Source organism: Triturus cristatus, chromosome 6 (genome assembly GCF_964204655.1).
Source record: "Triturus cristatus chromosome 6, aTriCri1.1, whole genome shotgun sequence".
Classification (NCBI taxonomy): domain Eukaryota; kingdom Metazoa; phylum Chordata; class Amphibia; order Caudata; family Salamandridae; genus Triturus; species Triturus cristatus.
In genome coordinates, this window is record NC_140589.1 from 451,370,137 (window position 1) to 451,391,477 (window position 21,341).

General features: G+C 42.8%; 1 protein-coding gene across 1 annotated transcript in view; it reads left to right on the forward strand.

Moving 5' to 3' along the window:
- The window catches only part of BEND6 (BEN domain containing 6), a 281,971-nt gene that overhangs the window by 97,993 nt on the left and 162,637 nt on the right, over positions 1-21,341 (forward strand). The window contains exon 2 of the mRNA XM_085609193.1: positions 18,771-19,010. Within this exon, the coding sequence (XP_085465319.1) occupies positions 18,806-19,010 (205 nt within the window). The 5' untranslated portion in view covers positions 18,771-18,805. The remainder of the gene's footprint in view (positions 1-18,770; positions 19,011-21,341) is intronic.

The window sequence follows — 21,341 nt, forward strand, 5'->3', positions numbered from 1 at the left end:
TATCCTTCTCCTGAAATATTTTCCTGCAAACTCTTGAGCTTTTCCCATGTATCAGCTACTGACAACAATGTAAAAAAAAAGCAGGGTCCTCTTCAGATTCATTTGTGTAAATCCTGTTAAATGTGCAGGCCACAAATGGACAATACTGTGCAAGTTCATCCACAAATCTGTTTCCAACTGTGACATATCTATTGCCACTTCTGTGAACTAAGCACCTAACTACTACAACTTCTGTGAGGATTTGCAATGCATCAAGCAATTTCCTTACATGTTCCCCATTCCTGATGGGTGTACCAGATGAGGTCATGCAACCCCTCTGTGACCATAACTGTCCGAAGTCATGGACCACACCAAAGCCATACTGACTATCTGTAAACATAGTCGCTCCCAACTGGGCAAATAGACTGCAAACTGTGTAAGGGCAATCAGTTCTGCAACTTGTGCTGAGGTAACACCTTGAGGCCATGACTTTTCCACAACTTCTTGAATTGTACAGGCAGTGTAAGCTGCTCTCAAGGTTCCTTCATTATTTCTCAGACATCAGCCATGCACAGAAATTACATAATCAAGCTCAATCAAAGATTCATCTTTCATGTTAGGCCTTTGGCTTGGTGCATAAATCTGTGATTTCTAGACAATCATGTTCAACTTCATAATTACTGGCAATGTCCTTTACGGCTAACAAGGTTGATGGATTCAGAATTTGGCATCATCTGAGAATTATGTTCTCAGCCGCAAATATCTGTTGCTCGTATTTTATAAGTCTTGTGATTGCCATGTACTGTGTTTTCGTTCAAGTGAGCAAGATTTCTAGAGAGTGAGGGACCATAAGAGTTAAAGGATGTCCCATCACTAAAATTTCACATCTTTCAATACTGACACCCACTGTAGTGACCGCTTTAAGGCAGCCAGGCAGTCCTGCAGCTACAGGGTGAAGAGTAATTGAAAAATTAGCCACAGGTCTCTGAAAATCTCCGTGCATCTTAGTAAGCATTGAGAGACTGCAGCCCTCCCTGTCACTGTCAACCAATGTGAACATCTTACTGTAATCAGGTATTCCTAGGGCCGAGCCACGTCAGAGACTTTCTCTCAGCTCTAGGAAGACATTCAAGCACTTGTTATCCCATGGAGGCAAATCCGGCACATCTTTTGTGTGTCAGCCCCAATAAAGACTTAGCCATTAGGGAAATGTTTGGTATCCACTTTCTACAGTAGCCAACCATTCCCTGGAACATTTTTACTTCTCTCTGTGTTCTTGGTGTATTCTTTTAGAGCATAGTTTCTATTCTTCCTTGCAACACCGTTCTCGTTCCCTTCTCAATGATATGTCCCAAGTATTGAACTTATTTTTGATAGTATTGCAGTTTACTCAGAAACACTTTGGGGTCAATTAGAATGTCGGGCGGATCGTCACTGCCCGCATGGCGGTGGTGATCCGCCCAAGATTCTCTCCCGCCCGCATGCCATTCCCCCCGCCATATTACAATGGCGGGGGGACCCCGGCGGACGGAAAGACCGTCCGCCGGTTTTCCGCCTGGTTGACTCATCGACCGGGCGGAAAAGGTTTTAATATGGTGGCACTGTCTGTTAGACACCGCAATCCATATTATGATACATGCGGGGATTTGCCTTTCCGTGGCGGCAAGGCTGCCACAGAAAGTCATGCTGTCCTTGCCATTAGGGGCCCGTAGCGGGCCCCCAGGAATTTTGGGGGGTGGGGGGTGCACATGGAGGGTATGGGGGTACCTATGGTACACCCCTGCATTTGCATGCACAACATGGCAGACACCGCACAACATGCATTTTTGGCATTGCGGTGGGTGGTGCTGGAAGCACCGCCTGCCGCAATGTTAACAATGCAGGATGCGCCCGCCAGTGTGGCAGGCGCATCCTAATCTCCCCCACGGGACCGCTGCACTCATGGGGACCGGTCCCTTTTTACATCGGGATGGCGGGCGGACAAAGTCCGCCCGCCATCCTAATGATGCCCTTTATGTCCATTTTCTGCTACGTGGTCAACAAGGCATTTGTATTCTGTCTGCAAGCTTCTTTAGTGCTCAATGCAACAGGTAGGTCATTGGTATACTGCCCAATAACTGAATCGCAAGGCATCTGCAAAGACTCAAGATTTTTCTTCAGAATCTGATTAAATATTGAGGGACTCTCAGTATACCTCTGTGGAACTTGGCACCATGCCAAAACTCTATCTCTGAAAACAAAAAAAACATGAATTCTCTGTCCTCATACAACAGGATAGCAATGAATGCCTTACAGAAATCATCCTACAGTGCACAGAATTTGGAAAAGGATTGTGGCTGCATTTGGTACCACAGGACAACATTGAAAAACAATGTTGTTAATCTTTCAGAGGTTTTGAACAATCCGATATTTACCATTAGGCAAGCAAGCCCATGATCGGAGAGTTGCAAGCGCTCCCAACAGTTTCTCTTAGAATTCCTTTCCTCAACATGTTTTCGATTATTGGTGTGATTCCTGCCACTGTTTCTGGGGTCTAATTGTATTGTGGTGTTTTCAGAAATATTGCATTGGGTGTCACTGTAATTCAGACAGGTTCTACACTGTTGATTAGTCTGATGTCTTTCCCTATAAAATCCCACACTTCTGGGTTCACAGTTCCTTTTGAATCAGGAGGCAAACCCTCTACTGTCCTCACCGAATATAATCCTCCAGCTGCTTCTTGCCAGGCCATTTTAAATTCAACATCTTCATCATGAGTTTGAAACTCAATGCCATCCAGTGCAAATGTGCAATTTGCACGACAAATCCCTTCCTAACACATTTACAGGGCTCGAATCACACACTGCAAATGAACCTATTTTTACAGGGACTTCTTCTGTCACTGGATTTGTTTTCTGTTTATTTGTAATTCCTACAACATCGATCTTCTGTTCCTAGATGGGTAGGTCTGGGACTTCTGCTGTGCTAATAGAATGGGTAGCTCCAGTGTCAATCAGTAATGATACTTGGTGGCCATTTACCTCACCTTTTACTAATGGTACTCTGTGGTCCACCTCCAAGACCGATCAAACTACGCAATCTTCCTCCCTCCTCAGACACCGTCATTGGGAATTGTCAGAGCCAAAACTTTCACTGTCCAACATAGGGAACTGTTAAAATGGGTTCTGATTCTGAGTCTAGAATGGATTTGAATTTGCTCTTGGCATCTGATTCACCTTAAATCTAGGGTTTCCCATATATTGTGTGACCATAGGGGTTTGCAGGAGCTACATCTTTGGAACCTGTTCTGCATTGTTACTTACATTTGCTGAACTGGTACATTCTGCATCTGTACTTGATTTTGTCTTTGCCTTTGACCATTACCAATCATTCTATTTGGAGTCACCCTACACTCCCTCTTCCAATGTCCAATTTTGTTTCAAAAATGACAAGGAGGCATTTTTTTCAACGTTGCAACATCAAACCAATATTCAGATTATCCAGAACTCCACTACCTCTACTTTGTGAAACGATCATACCTCCTTGAACACCTTGAATACCCGCTTAAAACCCAACACCTTGTCTTCAACCAGAATTCCGTGCAAACGGTAATTTTGTCTGCACCAGCATGAATTTCTCCTCAAGTTTCTTCTGCTTCATTTCCTTTTCTTCACTATAATATTTTGCATATCTCACGGATCTCATTTAATGGTTTTGTCTGGCAACAAATCACACTTTGTTGTGTGTGCATACTGATCTCTGTTCTCAACTCAAGAACAAACTGACATAAAATAACCCCTTATCACTCTTGTTGGGATGTTCCTGTCCATTGTGTTGACTAAACATCTGAAACATTCGTTCATAATAGTCATGTTCAGTTTCTTTCCGTTCTTGGGTTGCTCTTTTTATTTTCACAAAATCAATATCCTTCACAGGAACTTTGCCTTTCAGAAAGGTAATCACTTCATCATATTTATTCATTACCACAGGAGATGGTGCAGTGGTATGTGTATCTCTCATTGGTTCTGTATGCAGCCGTTGTACAGCAATTTTGCAATCGCCCCACAAATCACTAGACACTACAATATCGTAGAATGTATTCACATCAGTCCACAGCACCTTCAAAATGTTTACAAATTTGTCAACTTGTGTGTACCACTGTACAGGATTCTCACTCAATTTTGGAAAATTTTTCATAAATGCTGCAAAATTGCCTCTACTCTAAGGTACATGACATGCCCATCACCTGATATTTCTTTCAATGTAAAAGCTGAGGCTCTGAGGGGTCTGACGGTGACTTATTTTGTGCTTCAGCCATATCCGATTGTTTATTTTCTTTTCATGTTTCTTTGCACATTTGCTCTGTAATTTCACAAAATCACTCCATTTCCAAATGTATTTGACTAATTCAGTAATGTGTAATCGCATTCCAGAAGAACGCATAGTCTCAATAGCTTCATCATCCAATTGTACCCTGAAACTTTTTTGCAAGGGTACACTTTTTAAAAGAGCAACTTCAAATTTTTGGGTCAATTCAGTTAATTTATCATGTGTAATACCTAGTAATCTCTTTGTACAGAAAAAACAGCTCTTTTTCTTTGTATTGATTCACATGTTTAATATCGAAACATCCTCTGATTATTTTGTCTAACTCTACTTTTAATCTTGTGACATTTAACGGATTTTCCTTCTCTGCCTCTTGGCTAATGACAAGCTGATTTTCTGCATTTCCTGTGTTTATATTTTCTGCGGTTTCTTTGAACCATGGAGTAAAAATCCCCTCTTCAAATAAAGTAGTCTTGCCTTGTGCTATTGGGGTCATAAAGACAATTTTTCTCGCTACCCCCAATGACTGAACAGTTTGTGGTGGTGGCCAAGCAACAATTTGGGAACTCTGCAATGTCTGGATGAAACCTGTCGCAGGTGCTCCTCCAACAGCTTCCTGAACTACAGAATTTGAGACAATAATAATTAGAGCAGTTGATGTGCAAATCTCCAATGGCTGTGCTGTAATAATCTTAGCAACACGCGTGGGTAGTCACAATGGAAGCAGTAACACCTTGAGGCATCACTGTATAAACAGTCTCAACTGGGGTAGGCACAACATCAGGTATAATAGATTGTACCACAGGCTGTGTCATTTGTTATAGTCTTTCAATTGTAATCATATTTGTGTCAACAGGGGTTGTAGCCACTGTTGTATTAGGTGTTGAACCAACATCAGTATTTCTAGTAGGGGGCACTTAAGGTGGTGGACATGCAGACAACAATGCAGCCAGACTTTCATCCCAAGAATCAATATTGTTGTCTGATTTCTGTTAATCTTTTTCATATTCAATTCTCTGTGCTTTATTCTTTTTCAACTTTCCAGGTTTTTCAGTAGTAATTGGCGAGTATAATCTAGTTCCCTTGACTATGGCTTTCCTCTATCTCTGCAGTTCCTCATCCCATCTAGCATGTGCATAATTACGCACTGCTCTATTAGCCTTGCTCTGATATTTTTCCCCTTTCTTTAGCGTGTGCAGTTTTCTCCCAAGCATTTACTGCTTTGTACCCTTGGGTGGTGCCTCTTCACCTTCCTGGACTGTAATTGTTACATCATCTCTCACAAAACCTTTAAAAGCTTTTATATAATTCTTGATTTTGGATCATTCAACAAAGAACAAAGTAATTTAAATCTTCAACGTTTTGATTCTATTCCACATACGTCGGTTTGTTTCACCATTCCTGTTACAGCTTTAATACGAGAAGACTTGTTAACCAATCTCAGTGCGGCAGTTGCCCAACAATTGACTTATATCAGCGTGGAACTCTGTTTCGTCATTAACCAATAGCACTGCGACAGTACACCAACCAACCAATGTCAGCACACTTTCTCACTCCTTGCAGCAGTTCACGCTCCTTTACAGTTTTCTCCTACACACAATTCTACAACTATAAGCGAACACAAAATAAACAATCTTTGTCTGCTCCTCTAAAGAAAACCAAAGGCAATTCAACAACTGGAAGTTTTAGGTTTCTACACCCTCTGACTTTTTTGTACAGAAAGATTTCTCACACATGCGAATGAAATCTCGGCTAGCGGGAAATCATCCTAACCAATGGAGCTTCACCTTTGTGCAAATAGGGTTCACTAACATCAATCAATATTAGTACAATCACAACAAATTGTTATAGTTTCTATGTCCATTGTGCAGTCGACTGTACTTCACGACCTGCACCACAAGCCTTTTAGCAGGCAAGAAAACCATAAATCAACTCTTATTTATCTATCCTGGGATCTTAGGATACGCCGAGCCCAATAATCTCTTCAACTTCTTTGCACTAAGTATATCAACATCACTAATTCATTCAACAAGCATGATACAAATAGCCAAACTAAAACCTTAATAACCAAAACAATTGCAACGCATAACCCTATTGATACTCACACCTTCAATTCTGCAACGCTTTCGAAACTGCACTCCATCAATCTTCAAAATTTGGGCTTTGTGCTACAGGACATGGGCATCTCTCTAAATCAGGGCAAATATTTACAGCTCCTCTTTCTCATAACGTAAACTGTCCTCATGCTACCAACTTTGGTGGAATGGGGATTTCAGTTAAATGATCAGTTTACCACAAGAAGAATTTACCTATCATTGAGGAGAAGTCCCCGCTGTTTACTTCTCAAACGGCTGATGGATCTTTGTTGTTGGCTGAGATTATACTGGGGCTATACATCACAATAAATTATCTTTACAAACTGTAATCTACTTTCAGTCAATAAGGAGAGTTTCGTTTTATTTAAAGGGTTTTATTAATCAAATCTTTTAGTAATTCATCTTTATATGTCATCATATATATAGACATCAATATCAATCAATAGTTTTGTCAATGATCAAAAAATAAGAAATCAATAAATCATAAATGCACTTAGCGTGTTCAATAAAGGAAAGCATTCTTATTTTAGGAATGGGAAGGAAAAGTGGTCAGTTCGGACCCATAACGAGTTTTGATATCAAGAGAAATCATAAAGCATAAAGCATCAGCATTAAAGTCAGCTCAATAAGTCAAATAATCAATCAAAGCAGAACTTCTCATAAAGAGAGGCTGAAGAAACTCAGTAGAGTCTCAAGCGTGAAATGGGCAAGCTGGGTTTGGCAATAGTGTGTTGCCTACTCTAAGGACGCACAATTATATAAACAACAAATCTTTTCCATGTTGTGGTTAGTCTTCTCCTTTTTTTAAGCCAGACTATAATCTTTTGATGCATTCATGGAAACAGAATCACTCCTTGTCTTCTCACCAAGATTACAATGAGCTTAAGCAGCAGTGCCTAGTAAAACATTTCTTATCAAATACAATGTTATTTGTTCTACATATTCACACTTCATTTTCTTTAGAAATGCTGCATCTTTGTATATGAACTTCTTTATTCCCCACTAAACATCAAGTTCCATTCATTATTTAACAGTGATCTTTGTGTAAGTACATTTGCAGAGTAAGATAAAAACATTTATGCAACTATTATTCATTAGGAAAAGATTCGTTCATGGGAAGGTCATAAAATAAACATTTTAGGGTATGCCAGCATTCTTTAGTCATCTTAACTTTTGATCAAGTACTGGTACTTTAGCAGTTCAGGACTAACACAAGTAAATATGGTTGCCCACTACAATTTTTGCATTTAAACACATTTATTTTATTAAAGCTGATATGTTAAAACTGAACATTAATGCATTATTGTTCTCAACATTATAAAACGGTCCAGCATGTGCGTGATTATTTTTGACAGGATGTGACACTCACAGTCCTGGTCTGAAATATTTTACCAACACAGGACCCAAAGGTACAAAGATGGAAGAACAATGAGGTACCACAAGGGCCAGGTGCCTGTGCCACATTTAGAAAGGGATAGGTAAGTAGCCCAGCATAAACACTTCAGAGCTGTTGTGGCTGTTGTAAAGCAGTTTCTAGTCTATAACAGTCCAAAGAAGGGGTAATTTCTACTATTTATCCCATTCCTAATTGCCATAAAGTTTAACTCACAGGGTAACACACAAACCTTTAAAATGTCACAGATAAATACCATGAAGACATATACATGTCACACATAAGCAAGCTGAAATCTTGGCAGCTATGGTTAAAATATGCATCCAGGATCTGGGCTCACACTTAACTCTTTACATTCGGATATAAACAGGTGGATTATTTGCTGGCTTTCTGATTTCACAATCTCTCACTCATAGAAACCCAGAGTGCGGCAGTTCCGGAACACTCTTTCGACTGCAGTTTAATGTCATAGCTGATGTTAACCCACTGCAGCCGAGGCCCTGAAGGCAGCTTGTGTGATTAGTAGCTTTGAGCATACGGAAGGCGTGTCGGACACCGAATTAACCTACTCACAGCCTCTGGAGGCAGCAGAGCTTCCAAGTGTATGGGACGCTAAAGTCCTTTGTTCTAGGTTGGAGCTCAGCTTCCTTTACTCTGAGGTGCATCTCCTCTCCTGGTTGCCAGACAGTGCTGGGCCACTGGATCATATAGGACAGCCCTGTCACAAATCTTCACAAGCACATCCCTGTTTTGAGACTGGCTGATCTTGCACAGCCAATGCTGAATTTTGTCAGTGCATCAGTGAATGGGCTGAGGGACAGCACAGCGATGTGCAATGTCTCTATAACATAAAAAGAATAAAACCCTTTCAACGTCTTTGGGGTTTTAACTGTTGCATGCCTGCTAGAAGCAATATAAATGGTTTAATAGGGGCTGCAGATATTGTAAATTATATTTATATAGCGCATTCTTCCCCAGACGAGGCATTGAAATGCTTTGCTGCGAGTAGCACGCTACTCCGATCCCTAAATTACAGGTAACTAGTTAGCAGATTAGTAGTATGTGCTTTTTATTGTGTGGTACGTTTGGGCTCTCAAGCTCTTGTGTATTTAATAGTGTTTAGAGTGGGAATACAATGATGGGAATAGATTAGGGGTAGCCGGCATGTATGACTGTTGGTTGGGTGAATTGGCTAGGAAGGGTATATGTACACCCAGATTACATGGAAGCAGCAATATTTACTTGGCCTGATATTCACATGTATCTTGTGGGAAAGTATACAAATTTGTTTCTTCCTCCCTCTATATTTATGTATCTGCTTATCACACGAAGCATATTTACATGTACGAGGACACATGTCTAGTGACAACCTCCTCTCCATACCCTAAAAAGTATCATCTAACCTAGCTGTGTTTGGCCAGACTGTAGCTTTAATTATCCACTTTGTTGCCGGCAGTGCTTTAAATGGAAATATAGAAGTGCAGGTACACACCTGTTTACTCCTAAGAAGGGCAGTACTCCCCCATTAACTATATTGCAGCAATGCTCAGAAGTGCAGTTACTCTCCCTGCCTCTTTTCTATCTAGATAACTATTAGCTGCTGGGATACACATTCACTGGTATGAATACCTATAGTATGAGCACTTTCCATTTACTCGATTGAAACTCACTTTGAAATGTATCCCCAATCCAGCCATTTAATGAGAACCAGGGAACATCCTCAGGGAAGTTTCAGCAGGGGAGAGAAAGTATGTGCAGCGCGAGCAGAGTGAACCGGGGCTGCTGACGGCCCGACCCCAGCCGGAGCCCTCAGCTGAAAGCAGCACTCAGACCAGACAAAGGCCGTCCCTGGGAGGGGTGCTGGCACGTGGGCCGCTTTTATTCTTTAATATTGACCGTGGAGTGAGCTGGATTTTTTAACGATGCTGATAAGCCTCGGGATGATTTACCCCCCAGAGTACCCCCTGCAGCGCCCCTGCGGATCCTTGGTTCCGTTGTACCTCGGGTGAGCAGCAGAGCGTGTCCTGAGGCTGGAGCTAAACCCCTCCATGCACACCTTTATATCTCCAAGACACATGCTCTATGATCCGGACAGGGACGCAGGTACTGGAGAGAGGGGCGAGAGCTCAAGAAGGAAGAATATCATTGCTGTTTCCAGGCTGGTGGCGTGAAGTTGCTGTCCCTAGTTCTCCTGGGGGCCGGGCTTGGCTCCGCCCTCCATATCCGCTGCCTAAAACTTACCGGGGCTCCTTTGGTCATCTGTCTTGGCTGGCCGGGCTTGGCTCCGCTGGACTACATCTCCCACGATCCTCAGGGGCAGGACGCCTCAGAACAACGCGCCAGGAGGCGCTTAAAGCTGGGCTCGGTGCTGAGTCCCTCGGCGTGCTGCTGTTTCCAGGCTGGTGGCGTGAAGTTGCTGTCCCTAGTTCTCCTGGGGGCCGGGCTTGGCTCCGCCCTCCATATTCACTGCCTAACACTTACCGGGGCTCCTTTGGTCATCTGTCTCGGCTGGCCGGGCTTGGCTCCGCATTACTACATCTCCCACGATCCTCAGGGGCAGGACGCCTCAGAATAATGCGCCAGGAGGCGCTTAAAGCTGGGCTCGGTCCCTCGTCCTGCGAGGACGCGCGTGGGATGAGCCGGGCTAAGCCCGGGCAAAGGGCGGGCCGTCTGTGGCCGTCCGGGGCTGTAAGAGGCTGAGCTGGGGCCCCCCCCAAAAAAATCAGCACAAATAAGGTATTGATTACGATCTAGAACTTGTAACGGAGAATGGTGAAAAAGAGAACATTTGGTGCTAATGGAGGGGGTGGAGCGACCCTGGACTCGTATCTGGTGAAAGTATCCAGCATGTTAAATGACGAAATAGAAAGAACCGAAAGGAGGCTTTCGCTGGATCCTGGCCTCACTACTATCGCCCTGGTACATGATGCGCCAAAAGAGAACGTTGCCCAGCCTACATCATCAGGTCTACCCCGGGATTTGATAGACAGTGATGTAATCCCCATGAGTGATCTTGCCCAGTCCCATGTTGCTTCCTCTTTAGGTGATATTGAGGATGTTGTACCTAGTATTTCTTCTCCCCTGCCCAAAAAAAGAGACGAGGAATTAGGGCCGGGGGATAGTCCCACACAGTATGGCTAACCGACAGAGGGGGTCAAGAGTACAGAAACCTAAGTCTAAGGCAGCAAAACAAATTCCTCTTAAGCTTGTACCAGAAGATCAAATAGACTCACTGTGGGCATCTTTTAAAAATAAATTAGACCAGATCCTGGATCCTATTTTAGTCAGGATATCGTCTATAGAAGTAAGAGTGATTAGTATGGAAAAGCGGTATGGGGTGACACTTTCATCTAACACCCATATTGTTCAATGTGAACCATCTTCCCCGGAGATAGAGGCCCAGCCAGCTACTTTAAGGGATCAACCTATAAACTTACCTGAAATTCAGATACAGGCTGAATCCTCAACTGTTGGCAAAGGCCTTGGTATGAATGATGAAATCCTTGTATCTAAGGGGCCTGCAAACAACAGCGGCCCAGTAAAATCGGGAAACGTGGCATCCTTTGTAAGATCTACTAACAGTTCTAACTCCCCGAGTTTATATAAGATCCCTGCAGAAAGAGAGGTTTTTCAGCTTATACCTGAGGCTTTGCCCCTAGACTTGTTTTGGCCAATGTACCCTGCCTATGCCCTGGTAAAGAAGAATTTGTAGGTAATTTAATTATTAAAGCTCTCCATTGGCTAACAAATAACACCAAAACAACTGAAAGGGGCAAACAATACTTGGCCAAGGAAATTATAATGGCCAGGAGGGTACCCTGGTTGGGAAAGAGTAAGAAGCGATTTGAGGGTGACTGTATAGCCATACATTTTTCAAGTCCCCAAGTGTTGTCAAATGTGTTAGCAAATCTATTCCCCCCTCAATTTAGGGGCTCTGTTATAATTCCATTAACCCTAGATTTCTTTTACGATCGAATGTGGTGTAATGGGAATGATTTTAGGATCAGCTTAAAACCCACTTATAGCAACCTACCAATGAGAAGGGGCCTTCCATCTTTGACGGAAGAAATTAATTTGAGGAATAGATATGGGGCTCTGACAGACATGGAGGACTGTGATTGACTGCAGGGTGCCCCTAATGATGTTCTGAGTAACCTACATGTGAATGACCAATTGAATAGGCAACTGGCACAGGGTAATGAGGGGATCCAAGTAGGACACATAACATCCATATGTCCTCTAGTGGAACTACCAAGGATCATAGAGATCTCTCACAACACTAATCCTCCTATGGTGGGGTGCTCGATTCCAAATGGTGTAGAAAGACCTACTAAAATACAGACTATTATATCAAATTCTCACCCTCCTGACAATTCTATTGTTGAGTATTCCATGGGAGGAGAGAACGAGATTGAAGAAGGAATAAAATACCTCCAAAATACAAATTATTCTAACAAAAAAGGAAGGTTTAACTCTCCTTTCATGGAACATCGCAGGAATTGCTAATAAGGTAATATCTCCGGATTTGTGTAGATTTATTGATCAGTATGACATTAATCTTTTCCAGGAATCGTGGTCAGTAGCGCCGGTCTTTCGCATGGGATTTCTTAATTTTTCTATCCCTGCGGTCAAAAATGTAAAAGGTGGGCCAGCAGGAGGTCTAGTGATCTGGATTCGCCAGTCCTTGAGATGCAATGTGCAGCAGGTCGGAGTATTATCAAAAGATATCCTGGCAGTTAGACTTGAATGGCCTGATGGCCGTAAATAAGCTATCTTTAATGTTTATGCCAGAGGACAACCAGGGGGACGAACCTCAGAGGTAATTGAAGCTCTTGATTCCCAGTTGGAGGATCTTCCAGAGCAGATTGCCCCAATAGTAGGGGAAGATTTTAACACCACTTATGAACCCCTTGGCCAGGAAGACCAGGATATTTCTGCTGATCAAGACAATAGATGGGGAATCCCTAAACTTGATGTCCCTGTTATAAAAAGATGGTCAGCTGCAGCTATCCAGCTCAAAGTAATGTGTTTAGAAAGGGGATTAAAAGCAGCAAATGGGAGAACTCCCTCTGACCAACAGGGAGCGAACTCCTTTGATAATGGGAGGTATAGTAGTCGGATTGATTACTTACTGGTGGATATCAGATTCTGGCACAGGCTGGTTGACATGGCCATTATACCCCGGTTAGAAAGTGACCATAACCCCCTCTGCTCGTCATTTTATGCACATAGGGGGGATCGAGTTGAGTCCAGAAGAGGAGGGATAACTACCTTAGATATTGTTGCCTCTAATAATATGCGCCATGTCAAATGGGACAAATTATCGGAGAATCCTGCCCAGTTGGCTGCACTTAAAAATGAAGTGACTGGGGAATTGACTAAATTAAATACCCAAATTAATAGACAGAATTTCCCCTGTATTATGCTTGAGGCCCATAATAATCTTTTTGCAGGACTTAAGGTATTTTTCCAGAAGCAACAACCAAGGGGAAATAGAAAACCAAAACTGGTAATAACTAAGTGGTATAATGAACCTTGTAAACTTGCTCGGTCAATGCTCAACAAAGAATTAAGGGCTAAGAATCCCATCAAAATACGAGAGGCAAGGGATTCTTGTAGACATGCTCAGAAGGTGGCAAACAGGCAGTGGGATGAGGACAGATGGCGGGATCTGAAATTGGCTTGTGCATCCAAGGATTCGAAGCAATTTTGGAATATTATAAAATGGGATGGGGGTGGGAAAGGAGAACCCCCCCAAAGTAATGTTCCTCAATCTCAATGGTTAGAATTTTTTAAACCCCAATACGCTTGTCACCGTGAGATAGAGGATTGTAGTTTCCCACCCACCATCCTTTATTCAAATAACCCGTTTACCATTGAAGATGTAAGTATGGCACTAGACTGTGTGACCGGGGGTAGAGCACCGGGAATGGATGGTATTCCAGCTGACATTTTCTTGAGTGATAAACCGTCTTGGTGCCAGTATTTTGCATTGCTGGCAAATTCAGTGACTAGAGGTGCTCCCATTCCATCTTCTTGGAAGGGAGCTGAAATCATCCCAGTTTTTAAAAAGGGGGACAAATCACTCCCAAAGAACTATAGGCCTATTAGCCTTATAGACTCGGCGCAAAAACTGGTTGGTCGTCTAGTCCAAAATAAAATACAATCATGGATTGAGGACCAAAACATCTTATCCCCCTATCAAGCTGGGTTTCGTCCTTGTACCAGCTCAATCAACCAGGTCTTCTTTTTCATTCTATTGTATTGGAGGAATGTGTTGCTAACTAAGGGATCATTATATGCAGTCTTTGTAGACTTAAAATCGGCCTTTGATTTAGTCCCCCGTTGTAAACTCTGGTCTGTTCTTGCTGATCAAGGGATGCCACCTGACCTTTTGACTTTACTCGTCCGCCTGCATGAGAACAATTACGCCAGAATCAGATGGGGGGCTCAGGGTGAGGTCACTGATTCATTCCCTGTCGAGCGTGGGGTTCGACAGCGGTGTGTCTTGGCCCCTACTCTATTTTCACTTTATATAAATGGAATAGTTGAACATCTTTGTAGCTCCCCCACAGATGCTCCTATTTTGGCTGGTGCGCGCGTGCCTGTTCTCATGTTCGCGGACGACACCCTTATTGTCTCGCGGACCCCGAGTGGATTGCAGAAAGCGGTAAATGCTTTTGGAGAGTTCTGTCTACGACGTGGTCTTGAGATTAATACCACAAAAACTAAGTTTATGTCTTTGAACTTGTCCAAACCCTATAAGGGCAGAATTTTCTTAAATGGTACTCCTCTTGAGCAGGTTGATTCTTTTGTATATCTTGGAATCTCGCTCCAGGCTAACATGGGATGGAATTGTCATTTGTATTGGGCCATATTAAAATTTCACCATCTTGTAGGGGCCTTATCCTCTAAACACAAGTCCTCCCTAACTAGGCCTGTTACACCTGCCTTGGAGGTTTACAATATGAAAGTAATTAATACTGCCCTTTATGGAGTAGAACTCTGGGGCTTTAACAACTTGAAACACTTAGTCAAAGCGGAGAATACGTTCTTACGTAACTTAGTTGGTGTTCCCCAGAGTACCCCGATCATTCCGCTCTTGTTGGATTTGGGCAGGAAAAGTATTGAAGATATAGCAAGGCTGCAACTGTTATTATACTGGAGACGCATTTGGTCCACTCCCGAACTTCTACATTATGCACAGGGACTGAAGGACGTGATTTTGGCCGACCAATTTCATAAAATCAAGTGGCTCAAAGAGCTCAGGTCTCTTCTATTAAAGTTGGACCTGAGCATCTTATGGGACAAACCAGATTCTTCAATTTTCCAATCTAAAAAACTAATGAAAGAAAAATATTGGGAAATGGTTCAGACAGAATCCCACAGAGCCAACATGCATACGAATTTAACCGGTCGGTTCTTAGACTTTAAACTTCGCCCATTGTGTGAAGCTTATTGGAATATTATCGAGAGGGCATTAGACCGCAAATTATATTTCCAATTTAGGATAGGTACTCTTACGGTCAAAACATTTACAAATAAATGGTCCTCTACAACGGATGAGAAATGTCATAATTGTCCCGATATGACTGAATCTGTGGCACATGTATTCTTTGCTTGTCCCCTTTATGCAGCCCCGCGTCGCAAGTGGCTTAGACCTATCTGTCTAAATTTAGCCACAAGTAGACATACAGAAGCATTAAGGATATTGGGGTCTGATTGCTCGCCATGTTTGGCGGTGGCTGTAGCCAAATTTCTAAGTTGGTCTTGGATAATACGTACCCGGACTTCTATCCAACCTACTAGTTGCTAGAAAACTTCTTGAATTCGCTATGCTGTTTTAATCCTTTTTAAAGAGGGAAAGAAATGTTATGTAAATATAGTAATTGAAAATGTATATTCATTCTTTTATTGACAGTAATTAACTGGATTTAATGGTTTTTTATATTACAAAGAGGATTGTCATGTGATATTTATTTTGTTTGTTTGTGTCTAATATGTTCTATGTGCTTTTAAGATTTACTGTCGAATAAAGCTTTTTGATGATGATGATGTATCCCCAAGCAACTTAACTCCAGTTTTTCCTGCACTTTATGAAAGGTATGCTTACTGGAAAACATTGTATTTGACTACATTTTGATATTTCACCCTTAAGATTGAAGCCCTTACCTAGCACACCTGTGCAGTAACTAAGTTATAGAGGAGCTATGACAGATTGCCCTTAAGCATAAAGCAATTTCAAATTAGGAATTATTAAATTTTCTATATGAATGGTGAGACAACATGCGATGTGTGTTAGACAGAGGCAGGAAAGGAGCTGTGTATGAAGGGGATTCATATGGGTAAAGGGTAGCTGGGCCTTTCTGCATCCAAAGAGGTGTGTTATTGGTCTTTGAAAATGGTAGATGGAATAAGCGACAGACATCTCTGTACGGAGTGGTCTACGTTACAATCTACAATGTGTATTTGGCACAGTAAGATTGTTAAGTGTTGGCAAAGCAATAATAATATGGAATCAGGTGTCAGAGGATCTGTGCAAATGCAGGCACAAAGAGGAATCTGTAAAGTGGGAGAAGTAAGGGCATATGTGCTTGGAGTCTTTTCACAGATGGCTTGTGTGCTGTTTTTATGGCATGGCTATAATGTTAGAAGCATGACGTAGGTGAGTACTGACCCTGTTTCGAGCCCTCTCTAGAGAATTACGTTGACACTTTTCTGAAATGAACCTTATTACACGGACACAACTGCTCAACACATTATAAACTGTCACTCAAAATTTCACACAAAAGGTATTGAAATGTCACACACAATTGCACAGCAGAAATGGAAATGTCACACATAACAAAACTGAAAACTTGGCAGCTATGGATAAACCCCCAACCCAAGGTTAGGAACCTGGCTTCCCACAACCAAAGAAATTAGATCCATAAAATATTTCCAGAAATGCCTCCCCTTAACCAAACGAGTTTTCTTTTGGGCTTTCCTAAAATATTAAATATGTTACAATGGATAAAACCCAGGAACAACTTTGCTGAGGCTAAAAGTGAATCGCTCCTCAGTACAGTTGTTTAATGCTGGTATTGTCTCTGGTGACTGATTTGTCATAATTAGTTAAAGACTAAATCGTCTATTTTTTTATTGCATAAGACTAGATCTCCATCCAAAAAGAGTCCTTGTCTGTACTAGTCAAGCCCCATTCCGACGGTTGCTGTAAAATGAAGTATACTTTGTACATCATTAAATTAGGGCACCAAAGGCATCTACGTTTGCATTACTTTTCAACACTGTTTAAAAAAAATGTGCTCCTTATCTTTCAACTCCCTACAAATTTATGTGCAGGAGAATATGGCAAATACAAATCTTCTTTATAGAAAAATGTGTTGTAGATAGCTAAGTTAGCTCTGGACATTAAAACAAATATTACCATTGATCACCCAAATGAAACAACCTTTTGTATTCATGATTATGAAAGTGTGAGCACCTGGAATGCCTGGATTCAATATTGGAATTAATTAGGAGTCATTAGCTCATGAGTGATTGTAACCTCTCCGTTACAGAACTAAGGGCTTTGGCTGAATGTTTTAGCGTTTTCTATTTCATATATTTGTAATTTCTATGTGAAACGCTATCTTAGAGAAGATGGTTTTCTTCTCTGTCAATCACTCCTGTTCCCCCACCCCCTCACCCCCGCACCCATCTGAGAGCTGAGAGGCTTCGCAGAGCACAGTTGAGCTGATGCGTAATGGTTTATTTCGCCATTATGATTACATTGCTCTCAATGGTATCATTCTCAAGGTCCTTCCACTGTGCTTTCACTGGTCCATTCAGCAAGTGAAAGCTCCATTGTTAAATATTTCATATAAGCTAGAAAATCTGTGGATAACATTAGTATAGAGAGTGGTGAATAATAATATTAAAAATTGGGATGTGATTGTGTGTTGGTAATTACATGCATTTTAGTCGTGTTATGATTTTCTAAAGTAAGGCTGCATTTGCTCACATCATGATGATTTTGCTGTTTTATTGATTTCGTGTCCAAGAATGATGTATAAGTACCCCTTGATTATGGGGATGAACCAGAAGCTGTTCCTGTTTTAATAGAAATGCTGCCCGATTGCTGTTTGATTTTGCTGCTCATGTGGGACTTAAAATCATTTCTTATTTTGACTGCTCTATGTACCTCTGTATTTGAGCCTTTTTGCCTTTGACTCTGTACTGCTTATTTTTGAATTTTGAAATAAATCCCTTTAACTTGTCACTGACGTACAGCTCTATTATTAAGTGGGTCCCAACTGTATACTCTGATAAATTATGCTAGGGAGTGGTCTTGACGTGCAGGGTCAACCTGTGGCAGAACTGCACAAGGTAAGAATATTTGGGGTATTTAAAATGTTGAGCTATGGTTTGGCTAACAACAGTCTCATTCAGAGTGCCCGGGTACAGTGGCACGCTAGTTTTTCACCAGTAATACCTATACCCCGTACACACCGACCTCTATGTTTTTCCTCTTTTGAGGCACTTTAACTGGCAAACTATGAAGGTAGCAATTAGCTGAAGGGTTACGATTCTAATTGAAATAGATGCTACACCCACCATAATGTGCATCAGTTCAATTAAGGTTGTTCTCTCATGCTTTCAACTGGTTTCCAAGGAAACTACAGTTACATGTGGTTATCTATTTGTGCTACCTCGATAGCAATGATACCACAAGAGAGCACATACGAGGTCATAAACAAACATATCTCCAGTAACCCTTTTCACACATTCACACTTTACCAATGTCTTCACTTTATAGCTCTGTAAATGCGTATCAATAGAGTTATTGATCGATAGTATTAGATTTTGGCTCACTCCTATGGAAATCTGGCTTAACACATTTTTGAATATATTATTAACATGTCAGTGTGCTTTAACTATTTGCTTAGAATTTGTTAATGTCCCTGCTTAAAGATATATTACGTTGTATAACAAGTTACGATACTTATATTTTCTAGGTGATGTGTGGCCATATTTCATATGGTGATGAACAATGATGAGGATGAAGAAATTCGGTTTGTTTGATTTTGTAAATGATAATTCCCTGAAAATTGGAGAGACAGCCTGGATACAGGATTTGCAGGACTCGGACAGTGAAGTTGAAAAGCTCTTCAAAGACCGTGCAAATGTGGTAGTGAACTGGCCAGTGGGTGAATCGAAAACAGAGAAGCATTTGGTGAAAGTGGTGGATATGAGTGGTGAGTACTGACCTGTCTCATGCTATGAGCCTATATAGTACATATATATATATGTGATCAAGGGCTCTTGAGGCCCGAAACGCGTCGTGCGTGGGTTGTGAACTGCAATAAACATCTTACCTGAAGTCCAGCGGGGTCCGAGTTTCCTTCTTCGCCGCCGTTGAGTGGAAGTAGCAGGAATTTGAATTTTCTGATATATATATATATATATATATATATATATATATATATATATATATATATATATATATATATATATATATATATATATATATATATATATATATATATTATCTACTGGCGGTCGCCAGTAGATAGTTATAGTTAGGACCCTGTTTCCATAGGAAATCCGCAACATTCTATTTGGAATAACTTTGGCGCCGGTCGACGAATGCTCGCGAAATTTTCAAAACTAATGGGGCGCTACGCTCCGCTCCTACCCTGAAAGTCTCGGGGGGATTCGTCAAGCGGGGGCTGAGAAAAAAGGGGGGTCCCAAAACGCGTTTTCCCCATGCATTTTTCCATAGGACCTTTAGACACAGCTACAGCCCGAACGGCTGAACAGAATTACGTGAAATTTGGCAGAGAGGTAGTCCTCAGGTCAAGGAAGTGCCTTTTGTAGGTCTGGTGTAAATCTGTTCAGTAGGTCCTGAGAAAATAGCATTTAAATCAGCTTACCGTAAGCTTACCGTACGCGTACGGTGCCGTGCGCGAGCTTAATTCTGATTGGTGGTTACATGACTGTAAACATTCGAATTGGTCGAAATCAGGAAGTGTCGGCCGCCATTTTATGTCTCTCGCACTGAGAAACAAAGGTGGGGAACATGAAACGGGGGCAACGAAGAGAGTTGCAGAGCCCCTAGTGTTTGTCAGGGGGTCCAAGAAGGACCCAAAAGTACGAAAAATAAATGTAAACATTTTTTCAAAAAATCGCGGGGTACGCGTACGGTAAGCTTACCGTACGCGCACGGAAAAATAAAAAAATAAAAAAAAAATAAAGAAGTAACAATCACATTTATTAAATAAATTAAAGGACCCACAAGGGGGGGGAGGAGCCTAGCGCGCAACCAAGATGGCCGCGTAGGTGCGAGGCTCCCGAGGACCTCCGCAACCTCCTACGTCTATCCTGATTTCATCCTGCCTCGGTTGAGGGGACAGTGTTGGTGAACCTGAGTTGAGGTGGTACCCGTTTTCAAATCGGACCTCGGGTGCCGGAGTGAGCACCGATTGAAGTTTGTGGCCTTCTCCTCGCCGGACCCCGGATTTGCGTTGGGGGGTGACCCAGCGACAAAGTGAACAACAACGGCGGGCCGGGCCTGGCGAGTCGCGTACCCCGCACTTTCGCTTTCGCTTTCGCACCGTCTCTGCAAGTGTGATCGCGGAGCCTTTTGTGTTGGTGTGGCCTTGCTGGGGGACCCTGCCTGCCTGCCGGCTGTGACCCACCCTGCCGATCTGGGGTGGCCCCCCCCCGGAGTTCGTGGCCCTGATTGCCTGCCCTCTACGGCGTTGCTGGTGCGATTGTGGGACCAGTGGCGATGGCCACGAAACAAGATGGAGATCGGTCAAAGGCCAAGTCGACCCGGCGTGGCACCGTCCATCAGGCCAACAGTATGGACCGCTATACCCTCCAGAGGGGATCTCCCGGCGGACCGCACAAGTCCCCCGAGGGCCCTTCTGATGCCCCGGACTTGCCCACGGATCTGACTCTCCACGACGTCATGGGCGCCATTTCGGAGATGAGGGCCTCGGTGGGCCAGCGGTTTGATACACTGGCACAGAAGATCGACGCGGTCCTTGTGGATGTCGGCCTGGTGAGGGCCGATCTTTCCAAGACCAACGACCGAGTTAATTCTTTGGCCCAAACCGCATCGGGCCTTACGACTGAGGTGGCGGCACTGCAGACGGAGGTGCGCCGGCTTACTCAGGCGAGTGCACTTATGGATCGACGCCTTGAGGATTCCGAGAGTCGGGCCCGGAGAAACAACATCCGCATCATCGGAGTACCCGAGGGACGGGAGGAAGCGGCGGCGGATCTATTTGTGGAAGACCTGATCGCTACCCATCTCCAGCCTCGAGGACTGAGTAGATTTTTTGCCGTGGAGAGGGCCCACAGAGTTCCCGGGGGAAGGCCGAAGGTCGGAGCCCCTCCGCGACCTCTCATAGCACGGATTTTTAACTTTCGGGACAGAGACGCTATCCTGCAAGCCTCCAGACTACAAGGGCCGGTCAAGCTGGAAAATATGGAGGTGAACTTTTACCCTGATTTCACCCACGCGGTCCAGAAGCAGAGACTGAGCTTCCTGGGCGTCAAACGCCGACTTCGGGACCTGA